Source organism: Macaca nemestrina, chromosome 3 (assembly GCF_043159975.1).
Source record: "Macaca nemestrina isolate mMacNem1 chromosome 3, mMacNem.hap1, whole genome shotgun sequence".
Classification (NCBI taxonomy): Eukaryota; Metazoa; Chordata; class Mammalia; order Primates; family Cercopithecidae; genus Macaca; species Macaca nemestrina.
This window is the reverse complement of record NC_092127.1, coordinates 31,403,931-31,429,443: the sequence shown is the minus strand read 5'-3', so window position 1 is coordinate 31,429,443 and position 25,513 is coordinate 31,403,931. Positions and strand designations below refer to the sequence as shown.

Below are 25,513 nucleotides of genomic sequence, written 5' to 3'. Positions count from 1 at the left end.
CACTTCTACCAGCAGTATCTAAGAGTATCTGTCCCCTAGCGTTTGTCCAACTGAGGATGTTCAACTTTTGAAGTTGGTCAATATAATAGCTAAGAAATATTATTTCAATGTAGTTTTCTTTCTTTCTTTCTTTCTTTTTTTTACTTTTTGGTGTTTTTTTATATTATTATTATACTTTAAGTTCTAGGGTACATGTGCATAACGTGCAGGTTTGTTACATATGTATACTTGTGCCATGTTGCTGTGCTGCACCCATCAACTCGTCAGCACCCATCAACTCGTCATTTACATCAGGTATAACTCCCAAAGCAATCCCTCCCCCCTCCCCCCTCCCCATGATAGGCCCCAGTGTGTGATGTTCCCCTTCCCGAGTCCAAGTGATCTCATTGTTCAGTTCCCACCTATGAGTGAGAACATGTGGTGTTTGGTTTTCTGTTCTTGCGATAGTTTGCTGAGAATGATGGTTTCCAGCTGCATCCATGTCCCTACAAAGGACACAATGTAGTTTTCATTTGCGTTTCTTTTACAATGTGATTTCAAAGTTAAGGGAAAGATCTGATGTGGAAGGAAAGCTTATGAGTTTAGCCTTTAGCCCGTTGTAATTAAGGAAAATGAGAAACATCTGAGAGAATAGGCGTTCTGGCAAAACGGCAGGACCACTGAAGGGGCAATTTGAAAGTAATCATTGTATCATTAGGATCCGATTATTTAAGATGTGTGTTTTTTTCTTAAAAATCAAGCAGCTTGATATAAACCAGTATTATGACAAATATCACTAAACTTTATTTTCCTTGCAGTGCTTTCATATTTTTGTTCATCAAAAGTGAAATACCAAATAACACGTGTTCCGTGGATACCACTCCATTAATAACAGAGCCTGTGAGTATAGTATGAGAGACAACTTGATTTGAAACATAAAATTAAGATAAATGGAAAATACATAAATTTCAAACACAGATGAAAAAGTGGTATTTGCTCATCACTCCTGGCTATGTAAAATATCTAAGCTTATTTATTGTGGCTAGGTCTATGTAGCAATCAATCAGTATTTCCACAGTTGAGCGTCTCAGCTAGCACACAGGTTTATTTATTTTGATTAACAGATCTCTACTAGGTGATATATATATATATATATATATATATATATATATATATATATATCCCCATGTTTTGTAATAATTTAAAGATTCATGCAATAGAGGAACCCTAAATACTGCAGAGGAATGTGAAAGTAACTTTAGAAAGGAGGAGGAAGGAGGTTTGGAAGTTGGTCCAGGGCAGAATAGACCATAGGAAGCCCATGAAAGGTAAGTGAAGTCGTATGAGAGTAGGAATTGGTATCCCATTCCACCCAAAGTGAAAAACAGAAAATATGATAGGAGTCACTGTTTTGACCTTGAAGAATCTAAATTAGTCTGGAATAGTAAATCTGAGTGAAATAGGAGCAACTTTTTAAAGGGACCTGATAAAGCACAAGTGTCAGCAGCTGCATATACAAAAGTGACTTCAGGGCAAAGCCCCATTGCCATGAACCCAGGCCCTAATCCTTCTCATCTCAAGAAATCGCTCCTGTCTGCCCTGGGCCAGTGCTATCCAGCTGCCCTCTGAATCCAGCGCTCCTCACCCCCAATGGGGTATTGCCCCTTCACAGGGTGCTTATCTTCAAAATTAATCTTTCCTCCTTTCCTTCTTCCCCTATCAAAACTTTTATCAACTAAAGCCTTAGTTAAATTGATGCTAAAGTTGAATAGTAATTAGCTTAAGTATAAAGAGAAGAGGCTTATTAATCCACAGGCATCTCTAATCAGGGAAATGTTTCAGGCAGAAGGGAGGATTTGGCTTTGGGAAAGGGCTCCTTGCCTGCTTCAGGGATCCAGACACCTCCTGCCCGACCATCCTCCAAAACAATGGAAGAAAATAATAAAACAAATGCATTTTGGTAAAAGATACACAGTAGGTTAACTGCCTGAGATTTTTCTAGGCAATAAGTTTAAAGATCCATAAACAGCATGATTTATGGGTACGCAAACACGTATCATGAGCTCCTTACGGTGAAAGAAACCGTTATTGCCAAAGGAAAACTTGACTTAGCACATAACAAAGAATTCAAACCTACTTTCTTGTCTCTTACAAAAACAGTAAGAGTATATTATCAAGAATACTTCAGCTGGCCAGGCATGGTGGCTCATGCCCATAATCCCAGCACTGTGGGAGGCCAAGGTGGGCAGATCACCTGAGGTCAGGAGTTCAAGACCAGCCTGTCCAACATGGTGAAACTCTATCTCTACTAAAAATACAAAAAAAAAAAAAAAAAAAAAAAAATGAGCTGGGTGTGGTGGCATACACCTGTAATCCCAGCTACTTGAGAGGCTGAGGCAGGAGAATCACTTGAACCTGAAAGAAGGAGGTTGCAGTGAGTCAAGATCACACCACCGCACTCCAGCCTGGGCAACAGGAGTGAAACTCCATCTCAAAAAAAAAAAAAAAGAAAAGAAAAGAAAAAAAGAACACTTAAGCTAAGAGGCAGTATTATAATATTCTCCCCTTATCCACAGGGGATATGTTCCAAGACACCCAAGGAATGCCTGAAACCACAGATAGTACCAAACCCTATACATACTATTTCTTTGTATCTGATCACTAAGACAGCTACTAAGTGACTGGGGGGCAGGCAGTGTATACAGTATGGATAGGCTGGACATAGGAATCCTTCACATTCCAGGTGAGATGGAGAGGGACGATGCAGGGTTTCATCACACTATTCAGAACAGTGTGCAATTGAAAACTTATGAAATATTCATTTCCAGAATTTTTCATTTAATATCTTTGGACTACTGTTGACAGTGGGTAACTGAAACCACAGAAAGCGAAACTACAGATAAGGGAGGGATACTGTAATTCCATAGTAGAAATATGAATTTGCTCATAATTTTTCCTGACTTAGAATATCAGCCTCATATTGAAACATGGCTTGGAATATTTTATTAACTAATTAGGTAAAAAAAAATCAGTATAAGAAATGCTCATTGATCTTAAGCGTTCCATAGGAGGACAGTCTAATTTCCTTACAGATTATACAGACCATTAAAATATGCAAATGAAACATGAGTGAATAAGTTTTATTAGTTTTTATAGGTGTATCACAACAGTCACATACTAAATGTGAAAATTTGAAATGGAGGATTTGCCAACTGCCAAGTCATCCTAAATGAAAGAGGAAAGAATTATAAATAGTTGAGTTTAGAGATATCAGAATACATAGGTGACATGTTTATTATATTTTAAAGCATGTTTGAAAGAGAAGAGAAAAACACTAGAAATATTATCACCAGTGTGATTATCAATTGAATGCTCTTTTTGTTTTAATTTGGGTCAATGTTTTCTATAGGTGATCAACAAAACTCAAGACCCCTGTTCCTGGGTGGATAAACTTTCTACAGTACACCACCGCATAGTGTAAGGAGAAGTTACTTCTTTGCTCTATTATTCTGCTTCATATTTGGTTAAAGCAGTGATTACCAGCATGAAGTAATGTTCATCTCAGTTCAAGAAGAAAATAGTAATGCAAGCTTTGACTTCTATCTCCATGCGACAAGGTTTTGTTTGTCCCCTGCTGAATTTTAGGTACAGATGCCCTTGAGCTCAACTGCTTTGAGTAATTACTAAATCATTGCATTTCTCTCCAAATTATAAGTAGATAATAAAAGCAACCTAATTTTGCATGACTTGTGTAGCTAAAGTAAAAGAGGTAGTATTGTGACCAACCCGCTCTCAGCAGTCACAATCAGATTAGGCAATAAGCTTGTCTAGCACTGCACCACCCGGGATGTCCACCCTGCTCTGGGAATCCCCACACTCCTGTATTTAGACAGTTACATAATTCCAGACATTCATTGTCAAACATAGTGGAATATTCTGTGTCCGTGTGAGTCCTACTCCCCCTATCTCCTTAAGGACTCAGAGAGTTGGGCTCAACATCAGCCCCTCTACTTTATAGTGTGTGGTTTTTTTTTTTTTGGTCATTGTTCTGTTTTGGTTTTTGGACTTCCAAATAAATATGAAAATACACACTAGTCTATAGCTTGCATTTTACATTTGATGGCTGCTTTAAACTTCATGTGGTGGCATCTTTTGACTCAAGAATAGAAAACCTTCTTTTTGATAGTGTATATACTATTTTTACAGGGGGAAAGAGCAGCACCTGACACATAGTAGATAATACATATTTGAATAATTTGAATGAATGAAAGAGTAACCACCTTTGGAAGAAATAAATATGTTGCTGGTTTTGCATCAGAATAAAATCAATCTTTAAAACAAAAAATTTTTTCAAATTTTTTTCACAAAGCCTCCCCTTCATTAAGATATTTGTTAAGAAAAATATTGTTAGTTGTCTTGTAATTAGCTAGGCCTAAAGTCTTCTCTGTGTTTGGGATGCTCCACGGCTATGAAGTCTAGACCTCACGTGACACAAGGATTTCCACTATGAGTAGAACATGTTGCCAAGGTGGTCTTGTGAGTTTGTACAGGCTCATATTACTTATAGTACTGTTTAAATTGACTAAGTTAGTTTTTAAGCTTTGGAGGGAATTGTTTTTGCCTACAACTGTTTTCTGTTTGGAGGGTTTTTTGTGTGATTTTTTTTTTTTTTTTTTTTAGAGACAAGGTCTCACTCTGTCGTCTGGGCTGGAGTGCAGTGGCAAAGTGCTGGGATTACAGGCGAAAGCCACCACTCCTGGCCTGTTTTCTGTCTTCTGTCATCGTCCTTTGTGTTAACTTCAAGGAACTGTTCCAAAATATGAATCACCTCCCCCTACAATCATTGGAAATGCTTGCTTCATGCAGATACGGCCCAATTCTAACTCCAGTGCTGAAAATGAAACATTTTCTTTTTATAAAAAGGAATGTTTTGTCTGAAATACCCAGATTATTTAATTAAATCAGCACTTCCTCTTGACCATGGCATTGTCAACTAAGGCATAGGCAAGTTCATGGATTTCAATAGCTGTTTTCAACAAACATGCATTTAGTACTTAGTCTGTCCTAGTTCTGTGCTGGATAGTATGGCCTGTTAAAATTTTTAAAAAAGCATAAAGCATGGTGTCAGTATATAGATATCTCAATTTAATTAGAGTGCCAAGTTTATTTATGTAGACCGTACAATATAACTGTAGCAATATTCTCATCCATGTAATAACAATTTATAATCCATTTTAATTTCTATAAATCATGTACTTCTAAAATTAGACACTGGTGGACTAAAGCTGTCCTCCTAGTCCTGATGCCACTTTAATAGTGCAGGGTTTTTCTGTGACTTCTGTCAGTCACAGAGCTTGAGATAAATGGGTGCTTTTTGCCTGTTTGTGATTTGCCTTTTGAAGCATGTTTATGATTCCGTTTGTGCATTTGTGAGAAATATTGCTTTGGGCCAAGATTAATAGTGATTTGTTTGTTTTGTAAGGGGCTGCAGTCTTGCAGTGATATCTGGAGTACTCTATGGATCTACATTTGTGCCAATCATCTATATCAAGGACCACAGCAAAAGAAATGATAGTATATATGCAGGGGCAAGCCAATATGGTGAGAATAAAAAGTTATCTTACTTTATTAATATATATTTGTATGAATATAAAAAGAATTGTGATAATAGTAAATATTGATGGGTCGATTCGATCTTTCTTTGTCATTGTAAGTGATGAATTAGAAAGGCACTGAAGACCAAAAATAATAAAGGATTGAGTATTTTCATATGATCTTTAACACACAAATGCAACCAACTTTAGTCAGGACTCTTTTCAACTACTTGGATCTTAACACATGGCTTCTGACTTTCCAGTAACATTTGGAAATTAGGTTTCAGTTAGATGATCTCTGGGAAAATATGTATATTTCTGCTCTTTTAAAAAGGCTAAAGTATAGTGCATAGTACTTTAAAATCAGGTAAAGGTTAATGTATAGCCTATATGGTCAGAGGATATTATTTTTCAAGCACAGAGTCGTGCACTGGAAGGCCCAGCGTAATGTTTCCTGTTAATCTCTGAGTTTCCATTGATAGAATTAATCTCCAGGAGTAAACGCAATACTATATGCAATAGCCTTGTACAGGTTCAAAAGGAGATGAATGAGTGTTTACTTTGGGGATCCTCTGATTATGTTGCAGCATGACTTACACCCATGAAATGATAAGAGAATAAGATTATTCATAAAGTTCTAAATCAGATGGCACAGAAAATTAATGTGACCTCTGTTCAGATAAAGGAGAATTTGGAGGGCAAAATTCATGGGGGAATAATTATTAAAGAATTTCAGATTTGAACTCAACTTTAACAGAAAAGATAGACTGAGTAGATGCCATAGTTTCCATCTTCCTTTTTGTAGTTATCCCCATGTATATCATTCAAACCTTTTATTGATTTCTTTCTCTTGTTAAAATTTTACACAAATCCTTTTTTGCATTTTTACAAAAAGATAAAAACTAACAAAAATAGAATAACATAGGACAAATTAAAATAAGGTCTCACTAAAGAAAGAAAAACAAGAGTGGGTGTATAAAAGGAACCAGAAATGAGTCTAAAATCCTTGTACTATATTTGCATACTTGCTAGAAAGGAGGCGTAAATTTGGCTCTTAGAGTCCTTGTAGGCACAAGGGAAATCAGATCAGCCTCATGATTCAATGAGCACAAGATAAAAAAAAACTAATTGTTCAGGAGCACAGATGTTCTTGGTACAGGGACATAATAAACAATGTCCTCAACAATCTCTACACAAAGAGAACAATGGCTTCTTAGGGGTCTTGCTTGTGACAACTCTGAATGTAATGTGATGGGGACACTTTATCCCAGTTTATTCAAAAAAAATTAGGGGGGATTATTTTTTATTTCATTTATTTAACAACATATATGTAGTATGTGGTCTGTCCTAAGTATTTTATAAATACTCGGTTAATTCTCATAGCAACTAATACCCTTATTATCTTAGTTTTACAATGGAGAAAATTAAGACAGAGACATGAGATGATTTGTCCAAGCCCCAAAGTTAGTGAGTATTGAAATGAGGATTTGTACCCAGATGGCCCATGCTTTTAATCACTGTATTTTGCTTTCCTTTGTGGTGGTCCGTATACAGATGTATTGCCCTTACATGATCCAGAAGTAGGATTTAAGACTTAGAGCAACAGACAAACTCCCTGTCTGTTAAGCTTTACTTCCTAAACATGGCCACTCATCTTTGTCAAAATTTTAGGGGACAGAAACATTGAGTCCAACATGGCTTTCCCAGCCAAGAACCTGTAGTGCACCCATCTGTGTGGCCACAGTCCCATCTGCTTAAACAGTCAGTGGAGTTGGAATTTTTCCGAGATTGGGCTACCATCATGTGATATTAACTCCCCCATGTACTTAGGTTTATAATCAACAATTGAATAAAACCCTCTCTGGATTAACTTCCTGAATAGCCTTCTGTACAGCTGTCATCTGCAACAGAGATGCTGGTCTCCAGATTGATCAATGGATCCTATAAAATTAGCACCCCCAGTTTTTTTCATTCACATCCTCACTGTGGTCATCCTGAGGATTTGCTATAATTTCTATTGTCATTAGTAAAATTAGGCCTGAATGCCTATTTTAAAAGGGAGGTATTAACATCATAGTTACATAATTCATTGTTTCTTATTTAGCTTTACCAGATGATCATAAAAGCTAGCCTTTAGTTTTGATTATAGGAACAAATTTACTACTTAATGTATCTAGATTTTAAATATATTAATTAAAATTCTATATGAACAGCATGTAGAAAACTAAGATGAGTAAATATAATTAATGGTTTTTTGGGGGGGTTTTTTTTTGGTTGTTTTTTTTTTTTTTTTGAGACAGAGCCTCGCTCTGTCACCCAGGCTGGAGTGCAGTGGCATGATTTCCCCTCACTGCAAGCTCCACCTCCTGGGTTTACACCATTCTTCTGCCTCAGCCTCCCGAGTAGCTGGGACTACAGGCTCCCACCACCACACAAGGCTAATTTTTTGTGTTTTTAGTAGAGGTGGGGTTTCACCGAGTTAACCAGGATGGTCTTGATCTCCTGACCTCATGATCCGCACACCTCAGCCTCCCAAAGGGCTAGGATTACAGGTGTGAGCCACTGCACCCAGCCTGATTAATGGTTTCTTTACCTTTAAGGTTAATTTTGGTGAGTTTATTTTCAGAAATCTAAATATATCTGGAATGATGAAAATGGTGTTTGAGAGGTTTTAATCTCTATTTTCAGATTTAGACTATGTTTTTGCACACTTCAGTGGCATCTTTCTTACAAGTTCTGTCTACTTTCTGGCCTACTGCATAGCCATGAAAAATAGTCCTAAGCTATATCCTGAAGCAGTCCTACCAGGTAAGAATATGTACTACAGATCTTACTATGTGAAAGTATCATCTACAACTCATTTAACTTGAATACGTTTCTTCTGGAAACAAAGCCATCCTCTGTGTGTATGTGTGGTGTGTTTGTGTGTGTGTGTGTGTGTGTGTGTTCATTCCCCCTAATTACTTTTGCCCAGTTCACCACCAAATATGAAGTATTTTAAATCCTTGAAACTGAATATGAAATGTTGGCCATTATTACAGAACCTAAAACTTAAACAATAAGTTTATTAATAAGATATTTTCCTGTGCCAAATATCTTCTGTATTGATCATCGTTCTTTACTATTTCTTTTTCACTATCTAAGGGTTCATATATCAACAAATAGGAATATGCAGTAACTTGGGAAAACAGTTTCTACAAAATGTAAGAAGAGATTGTGATGACTTCAAAAAAGACATATGTTAAAAATACATGCTTTTGGACTTAATTCATTAGGCATTGATCTTTTTTTAAAAAAATCTCATTTAGGAGTTTATTATAATTCAATTTGGAATGTAGGTCCACAAGTAAAATTTTTTAAAGGCAAAAATAAAGCATAAGTCAGAGACTTATTCTGAATGCCTAACAGATTTATGCTAAAGAATGCCACCATTTGGAAAATGCTAGAATACTTTACCGAATGCCTAGCTAAAGTACTGTGAAAGTTTTAGCTGGTATTTTTACTTAAATACTATAGGGTTTTTGTTTGTTTGTTTTGTTTTGTTTTGTTTTCTTGGCTGTAGCATCACTCTGATTCACTTTATTAATATCTATGGTTTATAGTAAATGATATTTGCAGAGAATGTTTGGGTTCAGTATGTCCCCTAGGCCCCTTTTCACCACCCAATCTCTACCTCTTTGATTACTATGGATACTTTAATGCCGATAATGTGAAAGCATCAATCACTCTACCCATAGCAGGCAAGAGTAGAGAAATTACCTGGTTCTAAAATAACAATAAAACACAGCTCAAAATTCCATATTGGCCAACAACATTGATCGGAATGTATTTATATGTGCACTTTGATATTCCTGTTGTAGCTTAAGTGTGAGTTCTTCAGGAGGGGAACATGGTCTGCAAATGTGTGTTGTCTTTGTATTTCAGGATTCCTGTCAGGAGTACTTTGGGCAATAGCTACCTGCTGTTGGTTCATAGCAAATCACTCTCTGAGTGCTGTGGTCAGTTTTCCAATAATCACTGCTGTAAGTAGCTGAACTGTTTCTCCAAATTTTCATTTTATAAATGTAATCCTGATTTTTCTGAAGCACTGTTAGGGCATCACTAAAGACTGTCATGGAGTTTGATTTTTTAGGAGTGCAATTAATGGATTCGGATAGACAAAGTGACCCTATTGAATCTTCATGTGCTTGATTGCTAAGGAATATTTATCACCTCATTTTAGCAGGGCTATTAATCCTTAATCTTTAATATCCTTGCAGTTTTTGGTTTGATTGGTTTATCTAATGTCATGTTAGAGACATTGTAATTTGCTATTTGTAACTATTATTCTCTCCTTATATAAAAGTTTATAAATATAAAAAATGATTTTATACCTATTACCACATCAATGTCTTGACAATTTTGTGAGATTGAAAGTACTTCAGACACCTCTTCCTATGGTACTTCACTGTGTTTTTCTTTTGTTTTGTGTGTGTGTGTGTGTGTGTGTGCGTGTGTGTTTTTTTGTTTGTTTGTTTTGTTTTGTTTTGCCCACGCTGGAGTGCAGTGGCACAATCTCGGTTCACTGCAAGCTCTGCCTCCTGGGTTCATGCCATTCTCCTGCCTCAGCCTCCTGATACTTCACTGTTTTTAAGTAAAACTTTCTGAAAGTGCTAAAGCAAGGTGTTGTCTCTGGATGATACCACTTATTACAGCATACTTAATACAATTTGCTTCATCCATTTTTTTAGGTGCCAATTATATAAAACATAGATAATAGAAAAACTTTTTTTTACGTAGGCAAAATAAGTACTCATAAGATTATTCCCATTTTGAAGATGAGAAAATTGAGGCAATAGCTAAGAATATATCTGAAGTCACAAAGCTAGGGAAAATCTGAAGACTTTTAAGTCCAGGGTTCCCAGTACACAGTGCTACTTTCTGCCATCAGCATGGAATCTAATTTAGAATTTGTTTCAGGTTCACTAAGGTACTAGGACTGATATATACATATAGGAACTGCTTTCATGTTGGGCTCTTAGGTCTACCCTAGATATTGTAAATTGCTAACCAGCATTCAACTGCATCCCCTGCTTCCAAAATCATCATCACTAACAAAATTTATCTAAAACATTTTAGTGTTTGCATACCTGTGTAAAGCTAGAAAACTGATTTTTAGAAATAATATCTAGTCTAAAAACCATTGATAAAATTTGATATAAACCCTGGGTATCAAACAGTATATTTTGACAGTTCTACTCTGTAAAATAGTTAACTTTCAAATGCAACTAAATTCAAATAATAAAGGGTTTTTTCTTTAAAATTTAAAGAACCTACATTTTAACATTTTTAATCCTGCTGAGGGAAAATCTAGCAAGTTATAAAGAATTTCTGTAGGTCTAAACTCTTCACAATTGAAATGGCAAAGGACCCAAATTCTTTCCAACAAGGGACGTGTTCCTCCTTATTTCAAGGACACTTAATGTTAGAAGTGACAGGCAGCGGGTATAAAGTTTACCTGTTAAATGCACAAAAGCAAATTTGTAGAGAAAAGTATACAGTATGATGTGTCCCTTGGCTATAGATGCAAATGTTATTTGAAAATATTAAATTCCACCACATAAGGGGGAAATAATATTTATTAAAATAGAACAAGCCATTATTTACATCAAATGTAAACTTTTATCTTTATCATATGATAGTGATTTTTTTTCTTTTACTCAAATTATAGTATTGAGCAGATGTGAGTTCTCCAAGAAGGTTTTAAGGCAATTTTTTCTAAAATACACAGATGCAATTAAGCCACACAGACAAATAGAAATACAAACACAAATAAAAAATAAAACCGTGGTAAAGACAAGAAAGGGAGCAAATAGTGTAAACGGCAAATAGTTGCTGTGATTAAACATTAAACTTTACTTAGTGTTTTCAAAAGGATAATGCAATGGGGTAAGTAATTCTTATTATTAGCAGCATATTATGTCCTCAGAACAGAACAATTATTTCTTTTCTGCATTGAATTCTTAGTAGAATGTATCATATGGGATCTCTTAAAGGCAACATTGAAAAACAAATAAACAATATCCTTCACAAAACTTTTATAGTAGACAGAGAGTTGGTTTTTCTACCATTGTTTCTTGTTTTGAGTTAGTATAAAGACTGAGGACAAAATGAAAGGCTAATTCAAAGGAAATAAACCACTGAAGTAGGTGGGTGTGGGCAGAGGATCAGTGAGAGTGGTCACTGTGGCTTTCGGCGACCTGCCCATCACAGAGATTATTCTTGAAAAACTGTAATGGAAGCAGAGCCTTCTCACTCACCACGTGTAACTTTCTTACCTTGTGCGCTTGGTGCTTGTTATCTGGGAAGGACAGGTATTTGGAGTTGGTGAGGGAGTAGGTCCCTATTGCTACCAGGCCTTTGCTTGGTTTTATTTTAGTCACTTTATCCAAGAACAACCTTATCTACAGACAGAAAAGATTTAGTCCCTACCCTCAACAATCTTACAGTCTTCATCATTTTATTTTTTTGGAAGGGCTAGATTTTTAAAACTTTTTTAAACATAAAATGTCAAACTAACCTATCACCTAGTTTCAACGATTATGAATATGGTCAATCAATTTTATCAGAATACATTTTTAATATCCCAGCAGTACTTTTCTTCCCAGGTATACATATTCCCATAGTTATATATCCGGTGGTAACTAGAACTGAGTTTCCTGAAAGTAGTATCCATTTTCTTTATTAGCAAATAACATTCCATTAAAAAGCCAAAAGAAAAAAGAAAGAAAGAAAAAAGTTACCTAGCAGGAGCTGCTCCATGTCTTCCTTGAAAATTCTAAACTGAATCAGCTTATTCTCAAGATAGGAGCGAGTTCACTTTGTTTTCAAAAGCTGATTTACACCTAACATACATTAATTTACAAAAGGAAAATATACAATCCAAATTACCAACTGTTGTATCTCCTATTAAGATATCCTTCCTATTTGGCTCTCCGTGGCCTGAATCAAAGAGTCAGTACATACCTTGACCTATGCTTGCAATACTTTTACCAAAGCACTCTTCCTATAACCACATTACTCACAATAACTCTTAGGCCATGCCTAAACTCATATTTAGAAAACAATCAGACAAGAATCTTCAAAGGTGAATGATACCCCCTGGTATTGTCCTGTACCATGTTCTCTGAAGGGAAATGGATTTTCAGATTAAAAATTATTGAGTGATTAGCATAACATTCATATGGTATCCTGTTCTATTGTTTCCTCCTATTCTGCTGAAAGTTAGTGTGGGGTTGCCCAAAAGACCCATATGCTTCTTGTTTGATTTGGATTTTGAGGCTTAGGAACTTATATCATTGATAAAAGGCAGTTCCTTTGACCTATTTCTCTGACTCTTTTGGTGTTGAATTTCCAGATACTGATAAACAGAGAGGAGTGTATTCTTTTGCTTCACTTACATACCAAGAGTGGAATCAAACTTCGTTGACTCAGTTCTTTAGACAGTTGGAGTAGTGATAGGGGAAAAACATTTTGGAATCTATTTGAAACTCTTCCAGAGTTTCTCGGGGTTTGAAGAGCAATCATAAAAATGCTAATACAATACACCTTCTCTACAAAGACCACAATTAACCCACATTCCAATTTTCTTCTTCTCAGCTAGGAAGAATTACCACCAAACTTGAATAGCTTAAAGTTTATAAATTGCAGAATCATTCCTTTTCTTAACCTGTTTGTTCTCATTTCCTCTGTCCTATGTTATTTCATTCTTTTCTTTGTCTCCTGCCCAGAAACTCCTGTTGTTTTTCCTTACATGTTTATTTTAACCTTCCCATAAACCTTTTTTTTTTAGCATTCGTTGGTGTTTAATGCTAGCCAGACTTGATTGCTCTGCAGTAATATCAGTTAAAATTTTTTTTAAAGCACGAGCTACTTCCACATGTACATTATTTGTTAGGCCAAAAATAATATGCCAAAATTTCTTCAGTTACGAGATTATCTCATGCCAAAGAAAGTTAGAAGCTTGTGCACACTTTTTCTTATTAATCCCATTTCTAGTATCCTAAGGAACTAGGCCAATGGAAAAAATAAGCTATGTGCTTATAAAAATAATTTATGTCAAACATATTAAAGTATTATGTGGCACAAAATATTATAGTATCATCAAAATAATAAAAATGAAGACCACGAAGAAAAGAAAATGAAAAAAAGTCTTCATTTTTTTACTTAGTATCACCTAATGTTTAGCTTAGTGTGGAGTTAGGGTTGATATTATGGGTAGATTTCCCTGAAAACATTTTTATATTGTCTTTAACTTACTATATTTATATAGAATCTAGTCATAGGTAAATATCCAATTTAATTAAAGTTTATATTTTTATTTAAGGGTCCAGGATTTATAGCTGCAATGTGGGGCATCTTCATGTTTAAGGAAATAAAGGTATGTACGAGAAAGGGCAGACAGAAAATGGGAATGGGATAGGCCAGGCGCGGTGGCTCATGCCTGTAATCCTGCCACTTTGGGAGGCTGAGGCAGGTGGATCATGAGGTTAGGAGTTCAAGACCAGCCTGGCCAAGATGGTGAAATCCTGTCTCTACTAAAAATACAAAAAATTAGCTGCGTGTGGTGGTGTGTGCCTGTAATCATAGCTACTTGGGAGGTTGAGGCAGGAGAATCACTTGAACCCAGGAGGCAGAGGTTGCAGTGAGCCAAGATCGCACCACTGCATTCCAGTCTGGGCAACAAAGCAAAACTCCATCTCAAAAAAGAAAAGAAAATGGGAATGCGTCCAGGTAAGTAAAGTATTTAATATTACGTTTGCATTATTTTCTGAAAACTGCCTGTGGTACCCAGGTCCAGGGCAGACAGCCCATGAATGGATCTGACAGGAAAAATGTTCAGAATGTGATAATGCCTAATTAGGAAAGAAAATACTAGAGCTATGATAATCATAATGTAACATCGTGTCTCTCTCCACCCCATCTCCAATGGAAAAATGCTGTCGTCGACTTAAATTTCCCTGAAGTGATTTTAAATAACCCAATGAAATATGAGAGTGGGAAATTTGTTTAAAATACGGTAGATAAACAAGATGAAAGATTTTTTTTTTTATCCTAAAGGTTAAAGTATCCCCTGAGGTAGATCGTCCTTGGGAATAGATGTTTATATTGGTTCCTACTCTCCCAAAGGCCTCCATGTCAAACCAGCAATTTTGTAAGAAAACAGCATGGTAACAGGCAACTATTGCCATTTCCTTTTCAAATGCAAATGATGGGAATTTAAAATTGCATTCATCAAATAGTTCTAGTAAAAGTGTGTGTGTGTGTGTGTGTGTGTGCGTGCGTGTGTGTGTGTGTGTTTTCTTTAAAAATCACTTTGCCAAGCATGGTGACATGCATCTATAGTCCCAACTACTCAGGAGGCTAAGGCAGCAGCATCACTTGAGCCCAGGAGTTTGAGGCCAGTCTGGGCAATAACAACAACAACAACAACAAAAGGTATAGTCTCAGGAGTCCAACTGGGTTCAAATCCTGGCTCTGTCACATACTAGCTGTGTGACCTTGGCCAAGTTTCTTAACCTCTCTGTGCATATAGTCATTATCTGAAAATGGGGATAACCAATCAAGAGAGCTGTGAGAATATGAGTAAAGTGCTAAGAACACTACCAAGAACACAATAAATGCTCAGTTAATTTTGGGGGTGAGGGTCATATAACCTAGCCCAAACTGTCGATAGAAAAATAAAACAGGTTAGGAGCAGTGGCTCACACCTGTAATCCCAGCACTTGTGGGAGGATTGCTTGAGCCCAGGAGTTTGAGACCAGCCTAGGCAACATAGCGAAACCCCTATCTCTACATAAATGATTTAAAAATTAGCCATGTGTGGTGGTGAACACTTGTAGTCACAGCCACTCAGGAGGCTAAGGAGGGAGGATTGCTTGGGTTCAGGAGGTCAAGGCTGCAGCAAGCCATGATCATACCACTACACTGCAATCTGGACAGCTGAGTGAAACCCTGTCTCTTCAAAAAAAGAAAAAGAAAGAAATAATAAGAAAACACAAAATCAGAGAACTTCTCCCCTTCTAGCCAGGCATGGTGGCATCTACCTGTAGTCCAACTATGTAGGAGGATCACTTGAGCCTAGGAGTTCAAATCCAGCCTGGGCAACATAGTGAGACCCTGTCTCCTTAACAATTTAAATATTTTAAAATGTTTAAACTTTTTCTAAAAAATTGCTTTAGAACTTTTCCCAGTTACCTTTACTTGTAGAAAAAGTCTTCAGTTGAGGAATATATGCAAATAAAATTCTGTTATTCTTTTCTAAGAATTTTTATTAAAGATAATATTGATCCAAAGACCTCTCCCCCTGTCAAGGCATCATAGACTTGTCTTAATATGCAGTTGTAGTAGCAAATAATTCCTGGTTCTAAGGAGATTAATGTTGCTAATCTCTAAGGACCATAAAGTGAATGTACTTCTACCTGATCTTTAAAATGATTATTCAATTTTAGATTTAAAACATCATTTCAATCATTGTAAATGAAATATTTTGATTTAAAATCCATTATTTGATAATACAATTAACATTTGCAGATTTAAAAAATAAATTTGTTTCAAAAATATGTGGACTGTGATCAGAATTTTTATTTTTTTAAATACCTAAGAACAACTTGAAACATTTATAAACCTGTAAGTTACTTTCGTGAACATTTCTCATTTATTGTAGTCAGAGTTTCGTTCTACAAAAAGTAACTCTGTGCCCAAAATATGTTGTAAATCTCTCTACACATATTTCATCTACCTCACAAAAAATGATTTGTTTACGTTAACGAATTGGTTATTATCTCATGTAAGATGCTGAAGCCTTAGAAAATCACAAATTAGTGATCACAGTTTATCAGTAATTATAGGTATAAAGAAGTACATATTAAAAAAAATAAAAAATAAAGAGGTACATATTTTATAAGTCTGTAATATAAGTACAGACTTATATTAAAGCATTTGAAAATTATTTTGGTCTTGACTACAGTGATAATAGTGAATTGAAAATCCTGTTAACTACATATAAGAACCCTGTTCAAAGAGAGAATCCCTAACCAAAAAGTCTAGTATTAATTCTTTACAGTCCTTTATTTAAAGGAGTACTGAAAAACAGTGAGGAATGTTTTGTTTTATTTTTGGTAAAGACATCTTTAAAAAGACACCTCAGATCAAATAGGAAAGTAAGTTTTAAGATTAATATACTATGACCCAATAGGGTTTAATTCAGGAATGCAAGGATCGTTCATAATATGTAAATTAATTAATCTCATTTACTCTACCATATCAAATATGAAAAGGACATGATAATACTATACTAACCCCTTAATAAGCTAGAAATAAAAGGAAGTTTTTTTAATACTAGAACTATTTGATGAATGCAATTTTAAATTCCCATCATTTGCATTTGAAAAGGAAATGGCAATAGCCGCCTGTTACCATGCTGTTTTTTTATACAGTATGTCTATCAAAACAAAATAGCAATTATATACCTGAGTTTCATGAAACGTAAGAGTTCTCTGTATATTGGAAGTCAAGGATTTCTCCATACTATTATACAATATTTTCTGTAGATCTAGCTAGTTTGGAAACACATGAATAAGAAATGAAATGAATAAATATAGGAAAAGAAATGAGAAGATTATCATTTGCAGATTACATTTTTTAAAAAATGTAAGCATTGTGATTTCAATTTATTGGTGACAAATATTAAAAATTAAAATAAAAATTTTAAAGAATCAACTGAAAAATTTAAGATCCAATAAGATCATTCAGTAAGGCTTGAGATATAAAATAAATATGAAATCAATTGCCTTCCAATATTGTCACCAAAAACCAGTTAAAAAGAGGAAAATAAATGCTATTAATAGTAACCACAAAAATTACATAAATCTAATTAAAAAATTAACAAGTAATGTGCCAGATTTTTAAAATACTGTATTTTACTTTGCTACAAACATTTACTGGAGGACATAGAAGATCAGAAAAATATGGGAGACTCACCACATTTCTGATGGAACACCTCACTGTTATAATTAGGCAGTTCTCTCCAATTACCTTCAGTATAATTCCTGTAAAATCCCAGTGAAGCTCTGTCTAGATTTTTTAGAGTAGGTTCTAAAGTTTGGCTAATTATTTATGTAAAAATAGGCAAAAAAAAAAAAAAAAAAAAGCACGACAGCACATGTACCATATTTCTGAATTGTGCAATTTAGATTAGCTAGGCCAGTTTTCTTATAAAATAAGGATTTCTAAACCTAAGAAAATGACTGTTTGCTCTTTTCTATTTAAAAAAATGACTAAGATAAGATTACAAGTATTAAAAGAAGAGAGAGGGCCAAGATGAAAGCAAAGAGTTAAAAAAAAAAAAAAAAACCTGGGGCCAGACATGGTGACTTATGTCTGTAGTTCCAGCACTTTTGGGAGGCTAAGGTGGCCAGATCACTTGAGCTCAGGATTTCAAGACCAGCCTGGGCGATATGGCAAAACCCTGTCTCTACAAAAATACAAAAATTAACCTGCTGTGGTTGTGTGTGCCTCTAGTCCCAGCTGTTTGGGAGGCTGAGATGGGAAGATGGCTTGAACCTGGGAAGTGGAGATTGCACTGAGCACCCTGGCCTGGGCGACAGGGCTAGACTCTGTCTCAAAATAACTAACTAACTAACTAAATAAATAAATAAACAAATAAATAATCTTATATGTCATCTACAAACAAAATTTAAAGGATGTCTAGTGGTACTTAACATTCACTGCAGACACCTAATTGCCTCTTGACAGCTGATTTAAAGAAAAATTGTAAATGCTTACATGCCAATCAGTTTAGAAAAGCATCATCAACTAACACTAAATCTCATAGGAATAATTTTTAAAGTATTTTTGTAGAAACAAGACAAAAACCCCTAAACTCTAAAGAAGAAAACAAAAGCAAACCTGTTATCGCAGGACTTATAGGTGCTGTCAGTTATATATCTGAAAGCAGTCCTTGAAGATGCATATTTAAGAATCTACAACCTACAGCTGCGAGGAATAAAGCTGAGCACCAAGCACCTTTTGTGTGAAGAACTTTAATGATTCCATTTAGTTTTAATGCCATCAGTGCTTCAGTTGAATGTTTTCATACTTCTGATACTCTTTTTTGTTGTTTTTTTGTTTGTTTGTTTTTTGAGACAGAGTCTTGCTCTGTTGCCCAGGCGGGAGTGGAGTGACGCGATCTCGGCTCACTGCAACCTCCACCTCTTGGATTCAAGCGATTCTCCTGCCTCAGCCTCCCGAGTAGCTGGGATTACAGGTGCCCGCCACCACACCCAGCTAATTTTTATATTTTTAGTAGAGACGGGGTTTCACAGTGTTGGCTGCACCCGGCCCTAATATTCTTTTATATCTGATCTCCATTACTCATTGGGAAATTCATTTTAGATTGTTACATTTTTAAGCTAGATATAAATTATATTTTTACCAACACACTTTAGTCAGTATGTCTACAGTAATGCCAACACAGGCAGTTATTACCACAACAATGTATAGGTCAGTAAGCTACTCCCCAGTGAAGAATGAGATGGTCTATTATCTTAGTAGCTACTTCAGAAATCCAAGTTGAAAACCTTTCTGCTTTGGGAAGAATGTTAGCGTGCTCTTTCCAAGAGTTAACATCCACCTTTGATGAAGGAAAAGCATTGCTGTGGCCCAACTACAATCAGTCTTTTTCTTGAGGAGACTGGGCAGTTTGGGCAGAATCTTAACATTGAAGGGGAAAAACATTTTTCGTTCCCTGAGAACATTATTCTTCTGTCTACATAGGTAATAAAATAGCACTTAGCAATGTATTTATATAATTAGATTGTAGAGTGCTTGTAACTGAAGACCCATTTTTTTAATTTAAGTAATTGCATCAATTTCAAATTCACAAAGTATATGTGGAAATCACCTCAGTGTATTTATTCTTTGAACGAATATTTATGGAATACCTATTCTGCATTAGTACCAGGATCTAGGTGAGAATTGCAGTCTTAAAAACTAAGAAAAAAAAAGGTGCTGGGAAATCCAAAGCCTACCGCCAGGTGTGTGTGTGTGTGTGTGTGTGTGTGTGTCTGTGCGTGTTTAAATAAGCTGTTCTGCACTTGGCAAGGTTTTAGGGTACTTCTTGTAGAATTTGGGATTTGAGTGGCTTCTGTTAGTGCTAAGGGTCACACTGAATCAAACAATTCAACTGGCCCCAACCTAACTTACGAAGACCTATCTCTGGTCATCAAACAAAGGCAAATTAATCTACTCTGATTCTTTAAGTTGAAGAAAGGGAATATATATATATACACACACACACACACACACGTGTAAAATATTAGTAACAGATTTAATTTTGTTAATTAATACATAACATATATGTATGTTACGTATTAGTTAGCATTAATCTTACGAACTAATAATACAAGAGAACTTTCCTTGACGGTTTTCACATTCCCTCCATCCTGGACTTTGTTTCTGTTCTGTTCAGATTTATTATACAAATTTACCTCTGATCTCTGCATTCTTCCAGTAAACTAGAAACACAAGACCTTTAAGGAAGTGTGAGAGAAGTAGACAAAATGAAACCAGACAAAAGTCCATTCTTTGAAGGGAGAATTTCATTGTGGAGCCAGGAGAGTCATGTGTTCCTATTGTCAATCTGTCTATCCTGCCCCAACCCTGTCTCCTGCGGGAGCCCACTCAGAGCTTCCCTTTCTGGGCTTCCCTCAAAGCTGATCTGGCTGCAAGGCAGCAAAGACAGAACCACCCCCCACCCTCTAAGCGCTTGCATCTCTGCAGGGGGAAATGAGTCTCCCTAAGCCTACACTTTGCATGGCCTGGCTGTAGGAACCCAAGTTTTGGCGCATGTTCTTCACTGAGTCCTTGAGTGAGCATTAGGAGAGATACTCATGAATCCAGATTAGCCCTGAGGATTAGCCTCTAACAGAGCCCAGGGTCCTGCTTTTATGAACCCACTCCTCCCAACAAGTCAGTCAACTCTTGCCCCAAAGACACAGCATTCTCTTCCCACTACCTTTCCTGAAGTTTTGCCCAAATTTGGGTAGTGTGAGGCTGTTAACCTGTCGGACCCCAGTGGCCAGAATTTTCACCAGAGAGGGAGGCCACCAGCCCTGTTTCTTGCAGATTTGAAGCAGGCAGGATGCCAACTGCTGCCTAGAGTTGCCTCCTCTCCATTCCTTTTTACTTTTTCCAGAACCCTTATGTGTCTTCTACAATGACTTACCCATAAACCATTGTTATTTTTCCTTCTTAAAAGGATCTAATAGTATTATTAAATAGTATTATTAAGTTAGATTATCTGATTGTAATCTTAGATATATCTAAAATTAGAGAGGTGCTAGTCTTGTTTTACCTTGTAATGTTCAAACTTTCCCTTAGAATACTGGAGTCTTCTGCCTTGGATTCAGACTCTCCTGATGACCCATGCTTAGGACCCTTAGACCAGGCAGCCAGAGATTGCCATGCCCTCAATGGCAGAGCCAGTACCCTTAATCAGCAGGAAGTAGAGGCAGAAGACTGACTTCCTCCCACATCAAGCCTTAAGGATAAGGGATGGAAATCTTTAAGTGGCGGGGAGATGAGACAGGGTGGTCACGGATTAGGAAAATTCCAGGCAGCAGTTTCACATGACTAGCCACAGGAAACTTCAAATAGCTGCAGAGGCCATGAGCTGATAACACCCTGAAAAACAGGGTGCGGATCAAGCTGGCTAAGACCAACTGAGCCCAACGTGGTGCTGGATTTGCCCTAGGTTTCACCTAGGACCTCATTATACACTCATTAACGTACAAATCACACACCCACCAGCACCATGACAATTCCGGGAACACCCATATTTGCTGTAAAAATTAGTGACACCACAGTTCTGAGAAATTGTTACCTTTATCCAGGAATCTTCATGAATATTCCACCTGTCGGTTAAAGAAATCATGAAAATAGGAACCACAACCCCCTTGTATGATTCTCTCTTGAGTATGTCCGTGTTCCCCTTTCTCAAGTGTGTACTTTTCACTTTGCAACAAGTCTCTGTACTTTCACTAAAAAAAAATAAATAAATTGGACTCTTTAAACATAAAGAAGGATATAGACAAAATGGCAGTCATTCAGAGGGGAGCAGCCAGGACAGTAAGGAAGCTTGAAACCATTCCATATGAAAAATGGTCAAAGAGCTAAAATATTGACGAGGAAAAGAGATGCCGCCGGGGATATACAAGAGTTATTTTTCAATGATTGAGGATTTATCTTGTGGGATAGATATTAAAATCGATCTATCTGTACTCCTAGTGATGGAACTTATAGGAAATGAAATATTTCTACTAACACGGGAAGATATTTCTTTGTTAATTCAAAGATGGGCTGGGCAACCCAGGGAAGTGGTTCCCATCTTTAAGAACAGTGACCCCATACATAACTGGGCAAGTCCAACTAAGTCATTCTTCACATCCTCTCTGCGTTTCTTCCTCACCCTTGAGATCCATCTCCACCTCTCCATCTGCCCTTCGTCATCTTTTCCCTGGAAGACTACAGTCACCTCCTAACTGGTCTCCTTGCATCCATTCTGGCCCCTCCAGTCTGTCTGCCATCCTGCAGAAAAGTGTGAGCTTTACACAGTGCAAGTCTGAAATTTTAACACAGCCAGCTGCCTGTTTTTTTTATGTCTTCCTCTTTGTTTGGAAAAAACAGGACCCAAATTTGAGAGGCAGCGGTGGGCAGATCACTTGAGGTCAGGAGTTCAATACCAGCCTAGCCAACATGGTAAAACCCTGCCTCTACTAAAAATACAAAAATTCGCTGGGCATGGTGGTACATGCCTGTAATCCCAGCTACTTGGGAGGCTGAGACAGGAGAATCACCTGAACCCAGGAGGCTTAGGTTGCAATGAGCCAAGATCATGCCACTGAACTCCAGCCTGGGCAATGGAGCGAGACTCCGTCTCAAAAAAAAAAAAAAAAAAAAGGGGACCCAAAGGACCCAAAGCATAACAAGTGCTCAGGTCCATGGTCTTCCAATCTCATCTTGCTCCACTTAACTTTCATTGCGGCAGTCACACTGACCTCCCTTCAGTCCCTGGGAAATATTTTGCTTTTTCTTACAACAGGACGGTGCACATAAAATTCCTTCTACCTGGAATCTCTACTTGCTGCCGTATTCCCCTGGCCAATTCACTGATACTTGTAGTTAGAAGCTCCACTTCCCGTCCTCCAAACCAGCATCATTAAGATTCCTGCAACGCACTCTCAAACAACCATGGTGGTTTGCTTTATTATTAACACCTCTCTCACATAATAACATTCTTTTCTGTGATTACTTCCTGTCTCCCATATTATATGATTGGCTGCATAAAGGTACATGTTGAAGCTTAGTGGGTGCCCACATTTATTTACCGAATGGGTGAATTCATAAGGCTCTGCAGGGTTTTGTAAGAATCTGATTACTTGGAAGGGGTAGCAAAAAAGCATACAGGTGGCTAGAGCAGATGGTTAGTCAGGTCCCTAGCAATCTTGAGAGTCTGTCCATTTTGTATAGTTGATTCAGGCTTTATTCATCACAGTTACTGTTTTTTTCTTATTCAGGGTCTACAAAACTACCTATTAATGATTCTTGCATTTTGCATCATCTTGACTGGAGCCTTATGCACTGCTTTTTCTAAAATCTAACAATGACAAGACCAGCAGATGGCAGCAGTGGTTAAGCGAATCTGTCTATGGGACCGCAGAGAGATTATGCTGAGAGAAGAGTGCATTTTCATACGGCAAATGGATCTCGACCACTGTTGCAGTGGGTAAATGATTTTTTCCCCAAAAATGTGAGAATGAAGGAAGACTGAGTTTCATTCAAGTATAAAAATGAAAATTTCTTCTGATGAACTGTTTATGAAGGTAGTACTTTACTGGGTGACTAAAATGTCTACATTATTATAACATTACATGTGAGGATGCTCATTTTACCACAATATGTATCTCGTGTTGCATAATCTAGAACACAGTATACAGTCCATATGCAAAGAAGTTACAGTCCAAATTTCTCACCTATTATCCCAGTGAAGTGAGGCAGAAATACTTTGGGCAAGGAGGGAGAGCCTTACCTTCTAATAGAAGTAGATTCCATAGATATTTGGATCCTTTGTTTAATAAAGTAAATGCATAGTTGGTAACTAAATGTTAAAAAGGCCATTTTGTTATTTTTACCCAAAACTTACGTTTATTTCAAGTTAATATTGCCCAACTCTACATCATCTACCCATTTTAGCTCATAATGCTTTTGATTATCGCCAGATAAAGTCCATTCTCAGAGAACGAAAATTTTTCATCATTGAGAATATGTGCATAACATAATACATACATACACAAGTATATGCACGTACATAAATACACACAGATATGTTGCTAAAATGAGATTCTAGGTTATCAGTAACAATTTAAAGGAACCAACCACTCTTTTGAATGTACAATTATTTTTTTTCTGAAATACACTTTTCTAAAACCCTCTTAACTGGAGGTTTTCCTGTTTTCTTCTTGTTTTAACTGGTGGTTTCCAGTAGGCAAAATAAAATGACAGGCATGCTAGTATTATTTGTTTGTTTGTTTGTTTTTTAAGAAAACTGAAATTAAGCCAGATAGGGTGGCACACGCCTATAATCCCAGCTACTGGGGAGGCTGAAGCAGGAGGGTCACTTAGCCCAAGAGTGCAAATCTGCCAGCCTGGGCAACATTGCAAGGTCCCATCTCTGAAAAATAAATTTAATTTAAATTTGTAAGAAGAAAGAAAACTGAAACAGAACTGCTAGTACAATGTTTGCTGCAATTATTTCTAAAACTTTGAAATAACATAACCCCTATTCAAATGTAAATTTTACCCATTCCCACCTGATAGTACTGTTTATTACTTTGCTGTGCAGGAGAAACAAAACAGCATTCTATTTGTGTGTATACCCTGAAGTCAATGTGCATGGGTTAAATCCCACCTCTGCTTCATTTTATTTGTGTGACTTTGGACAAGTTCCTAAGCCCTCTGTGTCAGGCCCCTCATTTACAAAATAGACTTTATGATGGCATCTACCTCACATGGTTATTGTGTTGTTAAAGTTAGTTAAAATCTGTAAAGTATGTTGATGAGTATCTGATACTTCGCAAACACTATGTAATTGTTAGCTTTTATTATGTGTTGTTTGAAGGGGAAAAAAGTTTTTGTAGATTGTAGAATACCACTTAAGAGCTACTGAGCTCACCACCTTCCCATCCAAACAATTATTACTCCTCTAAATGAATACTACTTAAAAGTGATGGAGCTTATGTTTGTTTATTGACTTGCTAATACAAATAAATATTTGATTATAACTTCTTATACTCATTTCAATTTTAATCTGAAATGTCATTAAATTATGCTGATAAACTGAATAAATCGTGATACAAAAGCTATTGTTCTCATTTAAATATATTTTAGAATTTTACATTGGATAACTTTTATTTATTCTTTAGATGGGATTTCCAATTCATATGCAAACTTTTAAATGTGAAGCAAAGCAGTTGCAGAAGAAAAATGAAAAATCAATCGTATTACCTGTATATAGTTTCTGGTACCAGACAAGCTTTTTCAAAATGGTACCAAAAAAGCCACTTATTATTTAGAGATTAGTCTAAATTAGCAATTGTTTGCTCACCTTACGAAGTGAATGCCTAACTCCCTTGAGGTTTTCAGGTTTTATTTTTCCTAATCTAGTATGGTTAAATTCTAGTGTTTATTTTACCTTTTTCTGGCGTGGCTTTCTGTCAAATGGCAACCCCATCTGTACTAAACAGATCCTGCCATCTTGTGTACAGAGATGGCACTACATTCAGTAGAAGTAGCAGCCAAAAAGGCCGGTATCAGATTATGGGAATTTTCTACCATGGGAACAG

At 36.5% G+C, this 25,513-nt stretch overlaps 1 protein-coding gene and 1 long non-coding RNA gene across 10 annotated transcripts in view; both read left to right on the top strand.

Annotated features, from left to right (window-relative positions):
• The window catches only part of LOC105488629 (transmembrane protein 144), a 106,292-nt gene that overhangs the window by 64,712 nt on the left and 16,067 nt on the right, over window positions 1-25,513 (top strand). For 6 of the 9 annotated variants that reach the window (XM_011752853.2, XM_011752863.3, XM_011752860.2 and 3 more), the window contains 7 exons: window positions 798-879; window positions 3,389-3,456; window positions 5,462-5,580; window positions 8,262-8,381; window positions 9,498-9,595; window positions 13,939-13,992; window positions 23,189-24,959. In XM_011752853.2, coding sequence (XP_011751155.2) covers window positions 798-879; window positions 3,389-3,456; window positions 5,462-5,580; window positions 8,262-8,381; window positions 9,498-9,595; window positions 13,939-13,992; window positions 23,189-23,272 — 625 coding nt within the window. In that variant the 3' untranslated portion in view covers window positions 23,273-24,959. Of the gene's footprint in view, window positions 1-797; window positions 880-3,388; window positions 3,457-5,461; window positions 5,581-8,261; window positions 8,382-9,497; window positions 9,596-13,938; window positions 13,993-23,188; window positions 24,960-25,513 lie in introns of those variants that run through there. The other 3 variants (XR_011620869.1, XR_011620870.1, XM_011752864.3) reach the window with 2 other exon arrangements.
• On the top strand, window positions 14,000-21,201 carry LOC139362299 (uncharacterized). The gene is made up of 2 exons (XR_011620874.1): window positions 14,000-16,472; window positions 16,504-21,201. It is a non-coding gene; the product is annotated as an uncharacterized lncRNA (long non-coding RNA).